Source organism: Megalops cyprinoides, chromosome 9 (genome assembly GCF_013368585.1).
Source record: "Megalops cyprinoides isolate fMegCyp1 chromosome 9, fMegCyp1.pri, whole genome shotgun sequence".
Classification (NCBI taxonomy): domain Eukaryota; kingdom Metazoa; phylum Chordata; class Actinopteri; order Elopiformes; family Megalopidae; genus Megalops; species Megalops cyprinoides.
Window position 1 is genome coordinate 24,409,837 of NC_050591.1, and position 20,148 is coordinate 24,429,984.

The 20,148-nt window shown below is 40.7% G+C and overlaps 2 protein-coding genes across 2 annotated transcripts; one reads left to right on the forward strand and one right to left on the reverse strand.

Moving 5' to 3' along the window:
• The first annotated feature begins 1,797 nt into the window (after nt 1-1,797).
• On the forward strand, nt 1,798-13,040 carry mfsd1 (major facilitator superfamily domain containing 1). The gene is made up of 16 exons (XM_036537828.1): nt 1,798-1,997; nt 2,375-2,427; nt 3,547-3,659; nt 4,302-4,344; nt 4,574-4,641; nt 5,129-5,237; nt 5,566-5,668; nt 6,814-6,912; nt 8,025-8,136; nt 9,167-9,223; nt 9,557-9,713; nt 10,585-10,682; nt 11,033-11,145; nt 11,585-11,632; nt 11,723-11,789; nt 12,352-13,040. The coding sequence occupies exons 1-16, from the start codon at nt 1,832-1,834 to the stop codon at nt 12,353-12,355; spliced, it is 1,410 nt and encodes a 469-aa protein (XP_036393721.1). The 5' UTR covers nt 1,798-1,831; the 3' UTR covers nt 12,356-13,040.
• Nucleotides 13,041-17,857: 4,817 nt separating this feature from the next.
• On the reverse strand, nt 17,858-18,952 carry LOC118783685 (P2Y purinoceptor 3-like). Its single transcript, XM_036537637.1, has one exon. The coding sequence runs from the start codon at nt 18,950-18,952 to the stop codon at nt 17,858-17,860; it is 1,095 nt and encodes a 364-aa protein (XP_036393530.1).
• Nucleotides 18,953-20,148: the final 1,196 nt, after the last annotated feature.

Sequence of the window (20,148 nt, forward strand, 5' to 3'; positions counted from 1 at the left end):
TCACAGAGCACGGCACCCTCGCCAAGTGATTTCCCCCTCTTTAAGATCTCCTTGACATGGGGTTACCTGTGATTTATAACCACTCCTCATATATCCTGCTTATGTCAAAAACTGGATCATCACCAAGACAAATTCTCTCCCTCTCTCTCTCTCTCTCTCTCTCTCTCTCTCTCTCACACACACACATACACAGGCCTGCATGGCAGATGTTCCTACATATAGATGGGCCTGATCTTTTCATCACCCAGCCAACCAATCTGCTGCCTCCTCCCAGGTCACCCTGACCTCTTTTCCCAGCCCATGACATCATCACTTCTGGAACCTTCAGTGGATGCTTTTCTGATCAAACCGACACTGTCAATCACTTCTCATGGCACGGTTACCTTTGACAGTGGTGTTGAAAGGACTGCCATCCACCGCTGACATTCTCAGGTGGAACCCAATGGTGAGGGTAGAGCCCTGCTGAGGGTAGTCGGACAGGAGTGTCCAATGGAGTATGATACAGTAGGTGGTACAACATGAATGGGTGTGTGTGACACTTAATCATCAATGATCCTATAAGACTGTTTCAGGCTATGATGAAACTCACCTCATCTGAAAGATGCTGAACGATGTGCACCTGATGATGCTGTACTGGTGAAAATTAGAATGAGCACATGATAGAGGCCAGAGCTGGGAATGGCCCCCCGTTTTCATATAAGTGATGAACAGGGAAAGAAATGGCTTGGGATCTAAAGCACATGCTGTTGGATTTTGCTTTCTTTTGCTTCCTCAGCCAAAGAACATTGTTACTCAGTGTAAACACAGTGGAGTGCTGAAATGAGACAGGACACATGTGAAAGTGTCCATGCATGAGAAAGAGAGGGGATGAGCGCCCAGTCCACAAAACTGTCTGAACAGTGTAAACTGTTATTTTTGGTACACCTGAGTAGCTCAGTAGTTAAGGCGCTCGCTTTGAATGCAAGCCTGAGCTCTCCAGCCAGAGTACGATCCAAGATGCGTAATTTGCCGAAAATTGCCGGGAGATTATAAAGTGGGTATACTGACCAGCATTTCATATGGCTAGGTCTCAATTCCAGCTGCGGTCGAATGACGTATCAGAGCATGTCCGATGAGCGACCACCACTGTAGTGCGTGAGCCGTCTGAGTCAAAGGTGTAAACTATTTATTTTTACAATTAAAAATGTTTTTCTCTCGATAAACAGTGGTTGGCAGCGTGGGTCAGGCACGGAGGACTGCCCTCGCTTTACCAGAGACGATCTTAAAGTACAATTGGCGACGCCAAAATAGGGTCACATAAATGGGAGAAGGCAAAAAGCTACAGCGTTATACGGTCAGGTTCGGTGAGCTTTTTAGCGTTTACTCGACATTAGAAGAAATAAAATTTACAAGAAATAATAAATAAAATGACGCGAATTTACAGCTAACACTGCAAGTTAGCGATACTGCTGCATTCCAATCTGCGGAACAGTAAAACACACAAAATCACCTCTCAGATGAGCATTTTGTGTATTCTCGTATAATGATCTAGCTACTTGTTGCTAATATGTTTTATTTAGAATGTTTCATTGGTCACATATGCCGTTTGTATTTGCCTGGTCAGCAAATTAAATCTTAATTAAAACGAGGGTGTCGTAAAGTCTTCCCAAATGAAAATAGATTGAAATCGAAAAGTTCCGATCTCGAAAACAACCTCTTCCTCGGCCTGCTTTCTCAGCTGACCCATTTACTGAGGTCAGCTGAGTCTCTCGAAAGTCACATGGCGTAACCGGTCATGTGACGCAGTCCTCTGTTTTATTTGTATTTCCAGCGTCCTGGATGGGCTGAAAAGATGGCGGTGAGGGAAGAGCGACGAAACTTACTGGATGAGGATAATTCCCTCTCAAGCCCGGTCAGAGATGACAGCGGCACCGCCAGACCGATGGCCGCCATCTGCGACCCGAGCAGAATTCACCACCGAATCGTTGTGTTGATGTTCATGTGCTTTTTGGGTTTCGGTGAGTAAGGAAGTTCAAAGGTAGTTAGACAACCTAGCTAGTTTCGAAACCGGCGAGCATTCCTATTGCTTATGTAGTAATCGCAACAGTGTGTCACCTGCTGTTTTAATGTCATTCTTGAAACTCTTGCAACAATCAAACATTCCTTACCCAGCTAACGAGCGTTTTCTTAATTGAAAAAAAAACAACAAAGCTGGTTGGCTTGTGCTGTGTTGGCTAGCAAGTAAGCTAGCTAGCTAACTGTAGTATCAATTCTTTATTGAAAATCGCTAGCTAACTACATCATACTGCTAGGATTGAAGCAATACATCTAGCTAATCTTAACTGTTGTTCACACTTGATCCACGACTGTGTCATTGTATACGTCTCTGTTGCAGGTAGTTATTTCTGCTATGATAACCCGGCCGCCCTACAGACACAGGTCTTACAGGTGAGGGGACCCACATTTTGTGGCATTTCATTCATAAATGGACAGACAGACCGTGGAAGTACAGCATTTTTTTTTCAGGAAAATGATATCCTGCATTGTATTTCCATTTTACCTTTCCACATTACCCGTTTGTAGAGCACATGCTATTTTAGAGCACTTCGAAATGTGTATTAGTGAGGAGTAGAAGTCTCCCTGCTGAGTTGAGTTTAAACGGGCAAGTCGGACACGTGTCAAGTTGCTGTAGTAATTTGTTGTTGTATTCAGTCCTCCACGTTTTCCTCCTGATGCATGCCTGGAGCAGTACTATCTGATATTAAGACGTGTGAAAAGGAAAAAACTATCTTCATAGGGACATTGATCTGTACTTTAGATGCATGTATTATCTTTTATTTAATCCATTCAGAGATACTGAATCCACAGCACTATCCTAACTGAGCCCTAAAATGTATTTCTAACAATATCCGTGCTAAATGTCACCAGATATCTGTAATGGATAGCTGTTGACATTTGCATAGCTTTGAGCTGACATAGCCATTGTTGAGCATCTATCATTTTGTATCCACCAAGCGATTAACCACATTGTGTGCTTTCTGTTCTTGCAAACAAATGTTGTTGAGCAAGCTGTGGCACAGATAAGGGCACCTAGTTTCATCCATGTAAAGAAACCAATGGTAAACAGAAAATTGTTTCATGAATAACCTTTTATTTAGTGCTCAGAATTTTTAGAGGATCAGCAAATATGTAAACCACAATGTTTAATTCTTTGTTAACCTACGTGCACAGAGTATATTGATTTAAACATGGTGTTTGTTCTCCTGCAATATGTTGTTATTATCTTGAACGTTGGTGTGCATGTATTGAAAGATGGATTGCTTTGTTAACTTGTTGTTTCCAGGAAGTGGTGCGTGAAAAATTTATCATAAGTACAACAATGAGCCCTTGTTAAACCGTATTCAGAATACTGCTAGCACTTAGCTTCTTGCTGTGTGTGAAATCATTATTTGCATTTGAAGTTGTCCAGACAAACGAGAATATTTGTAGGTAATGTTTTCTCAGGCACTGTTTTGAGTTATCCTGGTGTGATATTGGTTATCCTTTTATCTCTGTTGTCCATGACAGGACATGAACCTGAACACGTCCAAATTCATGCAGTTATATGCGTGGTACTCCTGGCCCAATGTGGTATTGTGTTTCTTGGGAGGGTTTTTGTTGGACCGAGTGTTTGGTATTCGGTGAGTATAAAATCAGTTGCTTTTCCCCTACGTGCTTATTCCTTTAACCTAGTGGTTCCCATAGCCTCTTGACTTGACGCTTAATGTGAAAGAGAGAGAATGGGTTATGACTGGGCTATGGGCTGGTCTCCTGATCAGGGTATCAGTTATGTTCTGATATTAGAACAATGATGAGGTATCCAGGTTGGAACATGATCATCTAACAATTCGTATATCTTCCATATTCCATTTTTATGTCCCATCAGGTTGACAAGACTTCCCACAAATAATCAGATAGGCAATTCACATGGCTTCTGCTGGGTTGCACCCTCATTGGGGCACTGTGCATTACGCATATCATAAATACTGTATATACAATTGCATATGTTCTGTAATTTCCTACCAATGTTACATCGTCAGGCATACATATTTATTAAGGATATTAAAATTTCACAGACAGTCAGTTTGAGTTATCTGACCTCTTGCTGTGACCACTGTAAAGCGTGTTTTTCCCATGGCTCTCCATATTAACTGCACAGGACATGTTTATCTGCTCAGATGTTGTTTACCTTACCTTCGGTGGTTCTAATAGAGTCATCCACTGTTAACGCCAATTTTTTTCCACACAGTAAATGAATCACATTATCACTCTGTTCCTTTCAGTTTGGGAACGGTGATCTTCTCCCTCTTTGTTTGCGTTGGGCAGGTAGGTAAACATTACATGGTAAAAATTAGTATAAATTGCTCAAAGTTGGTGTCACGTGGTATTTTTGTTAAAGATGTATCAAGACCTAATGCCAGTGTATTTATCATTTGCTCCAGATGTCTGCTTGTTCCCTTTCGCTTTTTATTAACCCATTGTGTGATTCACTGTGTCTGTTCTGGGGGGAATTAAAAGGAAATGGTCAGTTTTCATGTGTCTTTCCATCTTATAGGTCATTTTTGCAGCAGGTGCCTTTTTTAATGCTTTCTGGCTAATGGCACTTGGACGCTTTGTGTTTGGGTAAGTACACGTTCGATTGCATAATTACCATAGAAAAAAAATAGCTCAATGTATAAAAAGTTTCACTCCCATCCCCAGTTATTTTAATTCTTTGAAGTTTGCTTGTGTGTTGTTTTTCGCACGTTAACATGCGAAACAGTTTTTGTGTAATTTGATTATAAATATTCATACATTGCCCTTATTGACAGCCACTTACCTAATCAGCTTTTATATTTAGCTATAGCTTTATTGATTATCCAGTTGATGCTCAATCATTAATTTGGCTGTCTTAAAGCTCAGCTCCACCACCCATGCCCATCCTGTGCTCCAGAGATTACAGCCCTCAATCGTCCAGAATAATGCAGTGTTGAATACATGCATATGCAGATACACTTTGGTTTTAATGTGTGATTATCCAAATGCAAGGCAACATGTGCACTTCAGTACTTGCATTTAAGCACCATCCTATCCTCACTCTCTCCCTTATGCATGTGTCCTTCCTGGGCAGGATTGGAGGCGAGTCCCTGGCTGTGGCCCAGAACACGTATGCAGTGAACTGGTTTAAAGGGAAAGAGGTGAACCTGGTGTTCGGACTTCAGCTCAGCATGGCCCGGCTGGTGAGAACACAGGAGCCATTAATGGCTCAAGGAAAGAGGAATTAAGCAAATGTGAAATTTAGTCTGGTCACTCAAATCAATATAGTGTTGGACAAATGTACAGTAGTCTTTTCCTTGGTTTATTTACAGTAGTCAAGCAGATTATAAAACAATGACATAAGCAGTTGGTGTAATGAGCATCTTTATGTGATCACACTGATATTGGTGGTATATTTAAGCAGCTGGTTTCTCTTTTTTATCTGGATATTCCCAGTGGAATGTTTGTGGTTGTAATTCATTGTGAACATAGACATGCTGATGTGGTCAAACTGTTCTCTGTCTTGTGCAGGGCAGCACTGTCAACATGAATATTATGGGATGGGTGTACAACCGCATCCAGGACCTGATGGGCCACGCGGGCCACACCACTCTGGGAGTCACACTGCTCATCGGTGGGTGCAGGGATGGGGGAAACTCCCATAAAGTCCATATTACGTCGTGGCCTGTCCTGGCGTAAGAAGCACACATTCACTGTAGGGTTCCAGGTTATACACATGGAAATGGCCTGTCTTCTTGTCTGTAATTTCATCCTGGTAAATCTTACTGCACTTTAGCATCTTTTGGTAAGAAAAAACTCAGTTAATGTTGGTGTGTAACTGAATCCAGTAAGTATGTATATGATAGAGTTCTGCAGTAGTTTCATTTTCGGTTCATTTCCATTTCTTTCGGTTTGACTGGTGTGCCAGAAGAACATGGAGATGAGCATTTCTCATAGTGTTCGAGCCACCAAGACATTTAAAATATTTTTTTCTGCAGATATCATGTTTGTAGATGTTTTGTTTTGGGGAGTGCTTGCAGTTTACTCTTGGTGCACTTCATAAAAGACTTTATGTGCAGTCAACACAAACTTACTTGCTACAGTATTTGAGAGAATAGATTATGTAGAGCTATTGGCTAACATTAGCAGAACGCTCTGCTCACAGCATACTACAGCATTTTACTTGTCATCACAGTGGTAATAATATACAGTTGTTTACACTGATTTTGTAATTCAGTCTCCCTGTGACTTCACTTATCAAGAGGTGTAGAAACTTAGCCACTTTACTTCATAGCACAGCATGACATTTTGTGCTGTGCTTCAAGGTCACCTCATTGCATGTAAAGTATTATGCCCATGGACCACTTTGCCCCTAAGAAAACAATATGAAGTAAAGATGTTTACATTTTGGTAGATTTTCCTTTGTTCAGTTGATATACTTGCAGTCATGACAACACTGCATGCAAGGTTGTTGCAAATACTGAAAACACCATCTTACTTCCCTCACACCTCTTCATGCACAAAAATGATTTATAATTTTTACCTATATTATCATTTTGGTAATGCTACTTATGACTGGGAACTGAATGAAGGCAAAATGGATTCTGCTAAAACAAGATATAAAGATATCTTGTTTCTTGTTTGTATCTAAGATATTGAAAAGCATTTAAACTGGTGTATTTGTGGGGCCTGATATGCTTTTCAAATTTAAAGCTGTATGATGCACACAAAAACACTGTCTGTATCATATTGTAACATATGCTTTTTTTTGTCTTTCAGCTTCATCAACTTGTATATTCTCCTTACTTTGTGCACTGGTCTTGGGCTACCTGGACAAGCGAGCAGAGAGGCTTTTAAACAAAGAGCAGGGCAAGACTGGTGAGCTCAGATCTATCTAGTGTATGCGTGACTCCAGAGATACATAAGAGCAGGTTATGATTCCATTCACAAACTGTAATAAATGAAGTCTGGCATGTCTTCACTTTGTATTCATACTTTTACATAGTCCTTACAGACTGAGCTGACTGACATAGCAGAATTTGTTCTTGTGTCCAATACTTTGTGAAGGACTCCTTCCAAAGTGAAATAACTTCAGTGGCAGGCTTATGCATTTTGTGGTTTGGGCAAAAAATCAAACGAAGTGAATGAAATGTGAAACTAAAATAACAAAGTGTAGCATAAGCATAAATCCAGTGGTGAAAATGATGAATAAATTAACAAGACAAGCCAACCTTGTCCAGCATTAACTTCACCTACATTGTTTTTAGAATAGCCAATCTATAAATGCCAGTAAGTTTTTGACAATATGGTATGTATGCCCCAGCATGAGAAAAGTGTCCCATGAAGTCCAGTACCCTCGGGGACCCCACAGACAAAGCACTTAAGTCACATGACTGTCACATGCATGTAGTGCAGTCTCTCAATTTTGCTAGTGATAAAATATGAACAGATAACTGCTGCTTTGTATGATTGTATGTGAGTACAATCTTTGTTAAAGGAATGAAAGTAAAAAGGGGAAGTCAGCACCACCTATGCACAGAGCTTGCTGTCCAGGTCCATGAATAAGCCATTTGTTAATGGCATGACATCATTGCAAGTCAGCTGTTATTCACATACACATCAATATGGGATGGAACACCATGAAATTTTTTTTCCCTAGGTTTGGCGGTAACATTTGGGAATTGCTTTCTTGCATCATATATGCTCATTTTTAAGGTGAGGGTGAGGAATAACTTGTGCTACTGCTGAGTTTATGCCTTTGCCTCACTGGGTTCAAGGACATTTCTTGCAAAAATGAAAAGGAAAGAGGAAGTCACTCCTTCAGATGCTAGGCATACATGTGTATTTTAGATGAGGTTCCCTCGAATGTCCTAAGCATTTTATGTTTGCGGTTGGTCTTTGTCTTGTGACAAACCGAACAAAGTATTGACCAATGTGGGTGTCATGTAAGCAAACGGTTTCCTGCCTAACTGGGTTGTTCTCCTCCACAGGGGAAGTGATCAAGCTGACGGATGTGAAGGACTTCTCCCTCTCTCTGTGGCTGATCTTCATCATCTGTGTGGCCTACTACGTGGCCATCTTCCCTTTCATCGGACTCGGCCAGTGAGTCTTCCCACACCAGACATCCCAATGCACTCAGCTTCAGCTCACTGTCAATAAACACTTCATGTCTTTACAGGCCGACATCATCTAATTGGATACAATGCATTTTTAAAAAGTGACATGCCACCAAGGACTGAATTCAGACCTCCTCCTTTGAGTTGTGGCATTAGTTACGTTTTTAAGGAAGTGCTACTTTTTTTTACATAAGCAAAACAGGACTTAAGAAGCTGATGCAAGCAAAAATATTGCATATAAAATGTATAAAGGTGACTGTATTATTTAAAGCTGGCCAAACCATGAAATATCAGGATTGAGTTTAAAAGGGTTAAAAAATAAGAAAAAAAAATGAAAAAGCTCAGTAATATAGACAAAGTGGAACCCAAAACCCAAGTCATCATCAGAGCAGGTTTATATCTGAAGTGTGTTAAAACCATGAGCCTCATTCTAAATTATCTCAGGAATGAACTGTGTTTTAGAGCAGGGGAGTAAGTCAGTGTTTGAATTGTGAAAGATAAGCATTTAACCCACAGCCAGGATTAATGACGAAAAAAGGATCGTTAGAATGCCCGGATATTATCCATGAACTTCACAACAGTAGACTTCTCATAACAAAGGCACTCCATTTCACCTAGCAACAGGTATTTTTCTGTCCCCAGCGTCGGCCAGACAAATATTTCTTTAGCAAATAAAAAATATATGTAAACAATACTCTGTCACTAGGTTGCAGATTTAAATTCAATAACTTGTGAAGATAATATCTGTGTTGAAGGGAGGCCTGCCTAATGTTTGGCACAAGATGGGACATGGAAAAATTAATAAAACAAATGAATACATAGACAGATGAGACTCTCAAACATCTAGCATTAAATAAATGGGAAAAACAGCTCCATTTAAATGCATGCCTGCAGTTTGTCAATGTGAACCATACAGTAATCGCTCTATGAAAATGGGTGATTTGCAGAAAAGCTACACACTGATCACTTGGAGTAATGCTCATAATGCCCTCTTATTGTGGCTTTGTCTTCCTCAGGGTTTTCTTCATAGAAAAGTTTAACTTTTCTCCCACTCAAGCAAGAGCAGTGAACAGGTAACAAAAGTTTTCATACACACGTGAGTTTTTGTTTATATGTATTTAAATATCTGTGTGGAGGTATGAAAGGTTGTCTTTTAATGCTAATACATTTGTAATGTCTTAGGGCTGTTCTGAGGGAGTGCTGTTGCTTCCGTGTACTGTATAATCTAGACATGCAATCTTGAGAATCTGAAGGTAACAATGGAAGAGTATTAAAAGTGTTGCCGTTTTTACTTCTCAGTAGTTGATGGTGTGAAGTCGTCCACAGATGACGGTGCTTTTATGAGGTAACGTCAGGGTTTGCTGGTTGGTAATGATGAGGAATGATGTTCATTACGTGTGTGACAGTATCGTGTACATCATCTCGGCCCCAGCATCCCCTGTGCTGGGCTTCCTGGTGGATAAGACGGGAAGGAACCTCATCTGGGTTCTGTGCGCTGTGGTTACCACACTGGCTTCTCACATGATGCTGGCCTTCACCTTCTGGAATCCCTGGATCGCCATGGTGAGTCACTGTCTTCATTGTTACCCTGAGCTCTTTCCATCTTGATCCTCTGTAAGTGTGTTTGTTTCTTTGGGTGTCATGGTTTGTTTCCAGTGTCGCCTTCAAAGAAAGGAGGCAGGTTTGGCTTGCAGTGCACTGGTAATGGCTTGGCAGCCAAAGTGTTTTTTGCTTCAGTTCCCTTTTTTCCCCAATAATGCATTTGTAACACATCCAGTTAATTGTACCCTCATAAGGCTGTGATTAAGTGTACAGAACAGTGTTATGAGCGTGACATCACAGCTTTATTAAGTATTCATGAGAATTTGCATTCATTTATGACCATTGATGTTGAGTGACACAGTGCATTTCATGTTAGAAATGGCATGTTGGAGAAATCATTCAATATTGTGCAATGTCAGCTGTCATAAAGCACTGTATTTTGTTATGAATAATATAAAGCAATAGCATTGTGCTTTTGAAAGTGTTACATGTTTCATGAAGACATTATGAAGGTAGTTTATATATAGTGTACCTGAATTGTCAAATACTTGAGTGTATGCCATTAGTTCCTCCTGCTGCTGAAGGCTGTTGGCGTAGCTACTTGATGCAGTATATTCCTTTCTTTTTGCAACTTGTAATGAGATTATCTAAAAAGGGTACAATGCCCAATTTGTATACTGTTTACCAAATTGTCAACGTGGAAGTTGTTATGCCTGTAAAACAGGTCAAAGTATCAAAGTTCTCCCCTGAAATGTGTGGCTCAAAGGAGACAGTCGCTTGTGTAAAGATCTATGTATCAGCACATGCATTCCTCATAGTAGACTTATAGTACATACCTGTATGTTCACCTACAGGTGTGTGTGTATTCAAACATGGTATTTCTTTCCTCCAGTGTCTGCTGGGCGTGTCCTATTCCCTGCTAGCCTGTGCCCTGTGGCCCATGGTGGCCTTCGTGGTGCCGGAGCACCAGCTGGGAACCGCCTACGGATTGTAAGTTTATGTATTAAGCAGTCACGGCAAGGTGGGGTGTTCAGTTGCCTCTTGTCTTACTTTGATCTGCTCCTTCTTTATCTGCAATGCCCATATCTAGGGCCACTTATAAAGCAAGGTTACATGCAATGAGAAAAAGAAAACCCATGGTCAAACTTGATTAAGGCCTGCTTATGCTTTTGGACATTAAATATTTTACTACTTGATATTACAACTTACTACTACTTCTTACTTACTACTGCGTTTAACAAACTAGAAATACTTGTCCATATCCTTGCCATGTTGCTATACCTTTTATGTTCACAAGCGTTCCCCATTTACCTCCCTTCTCCCTTCATAACTCTCCACAGCATGCAGTCCATCCAGAACTTGGGCCTCGCCCTTATCGCCATGGCTGCGGGCGCCATCCTGGACAACAGGGGCTACCTGTTCCTTGAGGTCTTTTTCTGTGCCTGCATCTGCAGTGAGTACCACCACCTGACTCCCACATGGATATTCTCCTAGCTTGGTCAAAGCTCCGGCTTATGCATAGATTTACCTGGCTAGTGCTGCAGGTGGATTCACCTGTGCGTCCCTGAGGTTGACGAATGTTTTAACCTAGACTGTCTGTTTACATACCTCTGATTACTCTTCAGCGCATCTCATGATTTGCTTGTCCCGGTGTAGCAGACTGTGTATTGCAGATTTGGTCATTTTCTGTTTGGTGAAGTCACTTGTGTAAAGGTTTTGAAAGCAAGTGAATGCAACTTCTTAATGCACCAAACTCTTTCCAACTCCATCTAGGCATACACCCCCCACCAGTCTTGACCTGTTTACCATTCTTTTATTCTGTGACCCTTGGTGATGTATTTGCTAGTATATGTCTCTGATTGTTTGTTTTTCCTGCTCTTGCCCTCTCTCAGTGGCATTGATAGCGATCGTGATGCTCTACTTCGTGAATTATCTCAGAGGTAAGACAAACATGTCTGTGCCAGTGCTATTATACCCCAGGAGGCTTGTTGTTCTCAGTAAATATGATTCCCAATCCTTGTCGTATCCAGGAGGAGAGCTGAACTTATCTGCCTCTGCTAGAGCCAAACTCCAGAAGAGCTCCTCTTCAGATTCTGAGTGAGTACAGCTACAACGGTGTAAAGCCTACGAGCAGGGACTGCTTCCACCCCTTTTTTTAATGAACACAGGTCATCTGTGTTCGACAGAATGGCATACTAACAGGGATTTTATGGTTAAAGCTCTGTAACTGAGGTCGTCTGCTGATGATGGACTGCCGTGAGTTTTGACTGTTCGCTGACCTGCCGTTCAACATTGGTCCTGGATGGCCACATTTTTGTAGGCTTTCTTTCTTGCCAGGCAGTTAATTACCTGATTCAATTAGTATTATCTTTGAGTCAGTTAAGCTCCCGCTGTGAGTTCTGAGGATGGTGATGGCCTAAAGAGTTAAAGGAAATTTAAATCTGAAAATGGGGAATAGCTCCTCACATCATTGTAGGATGGTTTGTCAGGATTGTCCCAGCCTTCATAACAGGTGTTTGCTTCACAAAATGTGCATGAGCTGCATGGCGATCACTAAGAAATGTTATAATGTACTTGTGGTTGGTTTTAACACGGGCACGCCTGTTGAAAGCTTGCATAATCTCCAGACTAACTGCCCCTGTGCTGTAATGTGTTACAGGTGAGGATATTGAGCCCTGTGGGCCACAACCAACTGTCACCACCAACCTGAGGAGCCTCAGCTGTCACTCACTCACCTGGGGCATTACTGCATCACACCTTTGACTCCTCCCACAACTGCCACTGGCTCACTGACCTCACCTTTTCTCTGGGCTGGTTTATACCTTGTTTTTACTGTTTTTGTAATACTGGATCTTTTAATATGAGTGAGTGATTAAGACAAAATTGTACTCCTTCCTTCTGAGAGTATCTCATGCGCTTATCAGAGTCTCATCAGGAAGTGAACAAACTAAACTTGGAATCGGGCAAAACGCCAGATAAGGGGTCAGTCCATGGTTTTGATTCTGAGTAAAGTATAAATCAGTCTGTGCACTAACAAGTCCAACTCCCTGTGCATTCTGTGGTGATAGCAGTGGTGATGGTGAGCTTAAGGCACTGATCTTCATTAACTCTCAGTAAACAGTGCATGTACTCTGTCTTCCTTTCCAATCAAATGCCTTTTAATCTTTTATAAAACGCGTTCGAAAATGTTGTCTGTACAAACAGCTTTGGCAGAACAATCAATGTCTATGCTTTATAGAGGTGCACCGATGTATAGGTTCTCAGCATGGGATTGGCTCTGATAAATCGTTAAAAAGTACTTTAAATTTCCAATCTAAGACCAATTTTTCACTTGTATATAGTGAGATACAAACTTAAATGTACAGTGTATACATACATGATTGTGAACACTGAACATTATCGTTACTGTGTAAACCTAGCCAGTGTACAATGTGTTCCATTTCCAGCACATTTAAACAGAGCTGACTAGCAAAGCATTTTAGTCGTGTGGAGGTTTCAACAAACCAAAATGTGACTTCCATCTCCACACCACCATCTTGCATTCTCAAAATTAACTGAAGAATAAAGCTCTTGCCGACTGTACATATAAAAGGTAAAAAGCAGCACCGCTGTCAATGAGGAAATAATTCCAGGGTTCACAGAAGATAATTTGGAAGATAATGAGGGCACAAAAACAAAACATTTATTGCAGTTTATACTTGGACATGTTCTGTTGTAAGTGGGTTTCTGCCACCTTATCGAATACATGAAACTCTGCTAAATGCCTTGTGTACAGCTGGCTTTTTTCTCACCAAGTACACATCTTGAACAGTACAGTATTATGCACACCCATTCACTCTAAGACATTACAGCAGTAAACTTTAGAAAGGTCGTAATTCAAGTTTAAACGTCTTGTGCCAGTGTTCCACTTAAGCACAGTGATTTTTTGAAAAATCACAAAAGGCGGTTACTGTATATTCCCATGTATTCTGCATCTAAGATTTAGCTTGACATTTGCACATAAGCTTTTTTTGATGCATTCATTTACTTACTAAATTTTTAACTGGATTCAACAAAATTAATACATTGGATCCTATGAAATGTGTCCTTAGTAAGTGAAAATGAGTTGTGTTAGTATAATCTTGCTTGTTTTTCATATCAGCTTGCATACTGTCTACAACGTAGTTATGAAATGATTTGGGGACCTTAAAGTACTGTTTTGGAAACACTATCACTGTGTTGTTTGGAGGGACATATGCACAGCTTGGAGAATTAAGTTTCCCAGTTTTCAGCTTTGGGTATCCACTGTCGGTGCACCCCTAATATTTTAATGTTGAAAGGCCGTTTGGTCACTGAGGCCTTCTGTACATGCGATGCATGTGTAGTCTAAAAATAACTTATTTTATGTTGTTTTTAATTTAAAAACATGTACAAATGTGTTTGTATTATGATTGAGACAAGCAATTAGCGGTAGATTTTAAAACATAAAATCTATGCTTAAATCTAAAAATTAGTTTTGAAATGCTTTACAACCAATTTGACCTCTTCCAAAGATGTCCTGATTTCTTTTAGATGGTAATCATTCAGCGGCAGGACTCAAACTTACAGCACTTAAAACAGTTTAATTTGACTTGCACCTGATTCAGGTGGCATTCACTTGCCTGTTGTTGAAATGATAAATATTCCAAGGCTGCTTTTAAACCAGAACCAAGTCAACGTATCGATCAAATATGTCAACCCTAACAGGCATTATATATCTTTTTTTTCCTGAAATATAGGCTGCAGAGCAGTCTGTGTATGATCGTGTTGTATTTCAGATCATATTGTAAGGCATCTTGTACCTCTAACATGTCTATGTATTGCTGAATTTAGAGCAATGTTACAATGCAGGTAATGTGGAAACATGATACATGAGACCCTCTTGCGAATTTGCGGTTCATGATTTTGAAGGACTCTGTGTTCCCGCTTCACTCTCTGTTCCCGGGTCACAGACTTCCACATCAACTCATGCTCTTACATTAATTCAACAATTACATTTGCCACATACATGTATGACATTATTAGATGAAAAGCATATTTACAGTTACACTGTTTTATATTCAAAATGTCATTTTGTGTCAGGAAAAAATTCGCTTTGCGCACAAGTCTCTTTTATTAGTACATCATAGTATTTGTGGAATTGCTTATTTGGGTGAATTTGTGGAATGTGTCCCCCCACAAATGCAGAGGGTCTCCTTTACTTACATTTAATATTATGGCTACTAAAAGCCTGGTGTATCCTTTTTCCACATGTTGACGAGTTGCAATTTGAAATTTGTTGGTTCCTGTCAAGGATTTTGCAGCCTGCACTGGATAATGTGCAGCATGATATACAGGAAACCTTTGGGAATGAGGAGATGCGGTTGTGTGTTTAGCGATGCTGCTCCTTTGGAAGAGGAGAATGTTCCCACACATCAGATGAGAGACTGCAACAGAGATCGATCTGATTTGACTGTTGTATGTAATACATGCAGCTCTGGTTTTTGGTATTTTTACAGTGTACTCTTGCAGAGTAGGAGGACAAATAAACTCTGAATGTCACATTTAAACCTGTTGCGTTGCATTCATTATTCAATTACGCTAATGCACATTTGTTTTCAGCGTTTGCTGTACTGTACAGTTGTGGCCTGTTCCAGTGCCAGTTTTCATAAATAAATCTGAACTGAAAAATAGGTAAGGGGCCTAATTCTGTGCTGTTCAGCTATACGTATAGCTATTCAAGTATGGTTGTCGTGATTAATGGTTTTCAAGCCTTGAGGGTTTTTTTCCCCAGTTGGGTTGACTGCTGTTTGGGTGTCATGGAGCATGTGAAATGGTGTTCAGGTGTTGAACTGTTCAGGTGTGATGGTGTGTGTTTAAAGGTATTCTGGACCATTGTGGTGAATTGACTGCTGTTTACTTGATATGTACTGAAAAGCTGCCAGGTTGGTTGAATGCATATGCTGTCTTTCAGGGTGGAGAGGCGTCGACTGATCTGTCAGCAGAAAGATGAAAAGCTGGCCCGACTGAAGCCCATGTCTGCATTTGGGCTTAGGAACCGCTATCTCTCCAGACTGGGTGCTCAGGTATGGACTCTCACTGGCCGCCTTGTTAGGGCACAGCTTCCTTGGTTTTAATCCTGCTCTGTGATGTCCATCCACAGAACTGGATAACATCCAGTTTCCTTATCCCTGAGTGCAGGGAAGCTGGAAGGTGGCTCCCTTTCCCTTTGGAGGCTGACGGTGTTTCCTTTCCCCACAGCTCCCTGATCATTACTGTAGCCATCATTCTTCTCTGGCACACAGAAGCGTCCTGAAGTAGCACTCACTCTGTGCTCAACTCGTAAGCCTGTGGGGTTACATCCCAGGAAAGGTGTGGCAGGAATATTCAATGCTCTCTGTGTGAGGAGTCTATTTACCTCATTTTCCTGGAGAAACAGCATCTGTTAATGCACTACCAATGACGCAAAGGTTTTTCCACACACTGTTTAAATTGATTTGGGATGTTAAGTGATAGGGGTAGATAACTGAATTAATTTTTTGTAACTTTGGATTTATGGTGTTATGTTACAAGCACATTTCCTGGAGAGCTAGGATTTATGGTGTTTCTGTCCCAATCTCTGTTCATAATTAAGCTTCACTGTCTTTATTTGTTTTTCAAATTTGTACCATAATGAAATTCTTTTTGGTATAAATAGAAAATATTTTGGTATTAAAATGAAGACAATGGAAGTACATTGAAATGTGTTATAGTTCCTTGTTATAATTTTAAAACTATTTTATTTATTTAAATCATGTGTAATGAGAGCGTTTTGTACAAATGTGTTTTTTGTACAAAGGGTGTGGCAGACAGAAATGCTGATTCGAAGTATAAATTCAACCACTTCAGCGCTAGAAAATTCCTAGAATGAAAATCCGTATGTACAGCTACTATGAACTGAAAGTTTGACTCAATTGTTGCTACATGTTTACAGCTTTTGTAAGTGCTGAATGCTTAATTAACCTTGTATTATTGGGGTACCAATGGCATCCATGCTAATTTCCTTTCCTCTTTGTGCAACACATAATATGAGGGTCACCTACATATCTTTTTCCAGTCAGGGAATCTTTAATGCTTTTAAGATATATGTATGAATGTCTGCTGTCGTTTTGACTGAAATCTAAATGGTTGCCTATGCCAGCAGATGACATACTGTAAATGTCACCAGTGCTGAATTATGAATGAAACATATCTTTTTACAAGTACTTGAATAATTGAACTGCCATTTGTGAGGTTAATGTCTGCACTGAAGATTTTTTTGTGCTAAGGTTGGAAACTCATAATACAAGAGGGCTGAAGCGTACAGTGTTGTCATAAGATGTGCTTTGATCCATATGGGAGATGCTGGTTCTGATACAAAAGATATACATCCATCAACATATTCCACTGGTATGTGCATGATAGGAAGAATCCAACGTACATTTTTATTGAAAAAATTAGGACTTAGTGTTGTTTTTCATATAGTGTAGTCATGTTCAAATTATTTTAAATTTGTAATATGTTGGGATATCACTATATTTGTATGAGCTGTGAAGTGCACTGTGCCCACGAAATGTCACTAAGAATGCAGTTCAGAGAAATACACAGTTGAAAGAGAGTGTTTTCAGTGTTGTCCACATAACTTTGGCCTTTGTCATACGAGTTACGAATAAAAAGGACTGAAACATAAGTGAGTTTTGAACAGTCCACTGTGTTCACCTGCCTTTTGTCCCAAGGTTAAATGGAGTACAAGTAGATATCATGAATGTTTCTTTTTCTGCCATTCCGTCTGTATTCATATCGGAGAGCCATGCTTGAGTAATCCTTGGTCGTCCAACAAAATTTTAATGTCAATGTCTCCAGAGCCAAGTTCTAGTATTAACATCGTGTGACTAAATGTGACTCAACGAAGTCCTATTATGTTGTATTCAAATTTGCTTCCATTTAATTTATGACTGTGTCTATATTTGCCATTGTTCAAGCAACGCAGCCTCGGGGACCCATCGGACGATTTAGATTTTTCCGGTTTTCTCCTCCCACAAATGTGTTTACTTGCACAGCACACTGACGTTTGTATACTAGACTAGAGCAAATACCCTAATATGTTGATTCCTCAGTCCGTTCAATGTAGTTTAATAGAAGCGCCAACATTAATCACACATTTCCGTGTTGGCGATCGTTTGTCTGGGCGTCAAAGACCCTGTACTCTGGGCAACTGAGATTCGATAGCTGTCCCATTTTCCCTGTATATCTTCCGAAGGGGTACATCTGTTTCCCATGGTTCCTCGCACTTGCGCGGCGCATGCAGATGGATGGACCCTCTTTTTGCACATGTTAGCAAAGAGCTTCTTGCGCTGTCTGTCTGAGCACATAAAGTAGAGTATGGGGTTGATGCAGCTGTTGAAGCTGGCGATAGGTCTCCATATTTTGTAAGTCACCATCACCACGTTGAGAACTGTGCAGTTGCTGGCCAAGTACACGCGCACGAAAAGGTAAATAGTCCTCATGATGTGATAGGGCACGAAACAGAGCGCAAACAGCAGGCACACCACCAGAATGGTTCGGACTGATTTGGTGCGCATCTCCTTTCCTACCTTGATGTTGTCGTCGATCGTGGAGAGTGTCCTCATCATTAAACAGTAGCAGGTGACAATGACCAAGAAGGGAAGCAGGAAACCGACAACACTGAGGAACATACCATAGGGGAAATATTGTTTGAACTTCCCAGGGCTGGTCAGGTCGAAGCACACCGTCACGTTGTTGATAAACCCGGAATGTGCAAAGGCGAGAGTGGGAAAAATTTCACCCGTGACGAGGATCCAAACCAAAGCTGAGGCGAGAACAGCGATCCTTTTAGTCCTGTACTTTATGGCCTTGATGGGGTAGCACACGCCCAGGAAGCGGTGAATGCTGATGCACATGAGAAACATTATGCTGCCGTGAAGATTCGTGTAAAAAAAGAAACGCACGGCTTTGCAGGCTGCGTCCCCAAACAACCACACGTCGTACATGGCGTAACTGACTATGAGTAACGGCAGTGTCAGCACATGGAGCAGGTCAGCAACGGCCAGGTTGACCAGATAAATGACAGAACAGCTCCAGGTCTTGGTTCTGAAGCAGACCAACCAAAGTAATCTCCCGTTAAGAGCCAGCCCAAGCACAAACACTAGGCTGTAAGTGACAGGCAACAGAATCTCTTTGTAAGTTTCCGACACGGGGCAGTAAGTGAAATTATTTACTTTCATTTCAATATAAATGTTAGCCGGTAAAAAAAACAAACATTAATCTGATAAATCCGTCGCGCAATATCGCCCTTACGTTTTTTTTTGGATGAGATAATGAAGGAAATACGAGGGCCTAATACTTCAAAAATAATCCTAGGCATGGGCCAAGACTGACCAGAACGTTGCAGCCTTGTTCCAGCGTTAGCTTTCTCCGAGTAACGTGAGAACCTTCGTGACTATGGTTTTATTCTCTAAGAGAACGGCTCATATCTAAATTGCCTCAGCACTTGGATAATTTTGTTTGTTTAAATCTTTGGTCTCTTTACCTAAGACCAGCCTTGTGTGTGCTTAATGACAGAGTGGGAAATGTAAGCACTCTTGTCACCCAGTGTGATGAACGGGCACATAAAAAGTCGTGCTCCACAGGGAGACCATCACTAGGGATGCGCAAACGTCTTTCGTTCATTTGGAAACTGGTTCATTTGCCAAGAATGCATTATAAAGTGCGGCACGTTAATATATTTACATGAAGGGCTGGAATAACAGTTATGTTTGCTTTCTTCGTTTTTATGATGAAGATTTTTTTTAGTATTTTCAAACTGACTACACAGTGACTTCTGTGGTGTTATTATGACTCGATGCTATTAACTGATTATTAAAGTATAGCCTGTACCACCGTGGCAGCAGCTGGTTCGTTTGATCCTCCTTTACTTTTTTGACCGAATCTATATGACCGTGGGACATTCTGGTTGCAAAGATAACAGTTGCTGTGAATTACACAATTTACACGACGTTTTCTGCATGGATTAGCTGTGCACTACAATTACGTCATGTTTTATTTAAAGTAGGAATGCAACCCATTGTATCTGGATTAATACACATGTAAAAACATTTCACACTAGCTTTCTCAGTCATTTTACATGTACTCATGACATGTATAGACCTTAATTAAAAAAAAAAAAAATGAAAGATGGATGGCTTCTGTATGCGTGGCGAGAGAGGTTTCTTTAATGTAGTGGCAGACTGGTCACGACCGCACCTCACTCACTTGTCTGTCACTTGATGGTCTAGCACAGTTACACAAACTTTTATATTTCCAACCAGCCTTTCTAACATCCGCTAAAGCTTAGTGCTGACACTCGGGGGCTTCTGATTTGTTCGTCGCCAGGAATGTATGTATTTTTCCGCTCGCCTTGCAGAAAGCGAGAACAAGCCCC

What these genes read in the sequence shown, in the direction of transcription:
- LOC118783685 (XM_036537637.1), bottom strand. Translation starts at nt 18,952, where the DNA reads ATGAAAGTAAATAATTTCACTTACTGCCCCGTGTCGGAAACTTACAAA.
- mfsd1 (XM_036537828.1), top strand. Translation starts at nt 1,832, where the DNA reads ATGGCGGTGAGGGAAGAGCGACGAAACTTACTGGATGAGGATAATTCC. An exon ending in CAAAGAGCAGGGCAAGACTG is followed by an intron (nt 6,913 to 8,024) that starts GTGAGCTCAGAT and finishes TCTCCTCCACAG; the next exon opens with GGGAAGTGATCAAGCTGACG. An exon ending in TTTCTGTGCCTGCATCTGCA is followed by an intron (nt 11,146 to 11,584) that starts GTGAGTACCACC and finishes GCCCTCTCTCAG; the next exon opens with TGGCATTGATAGCGATCGTG.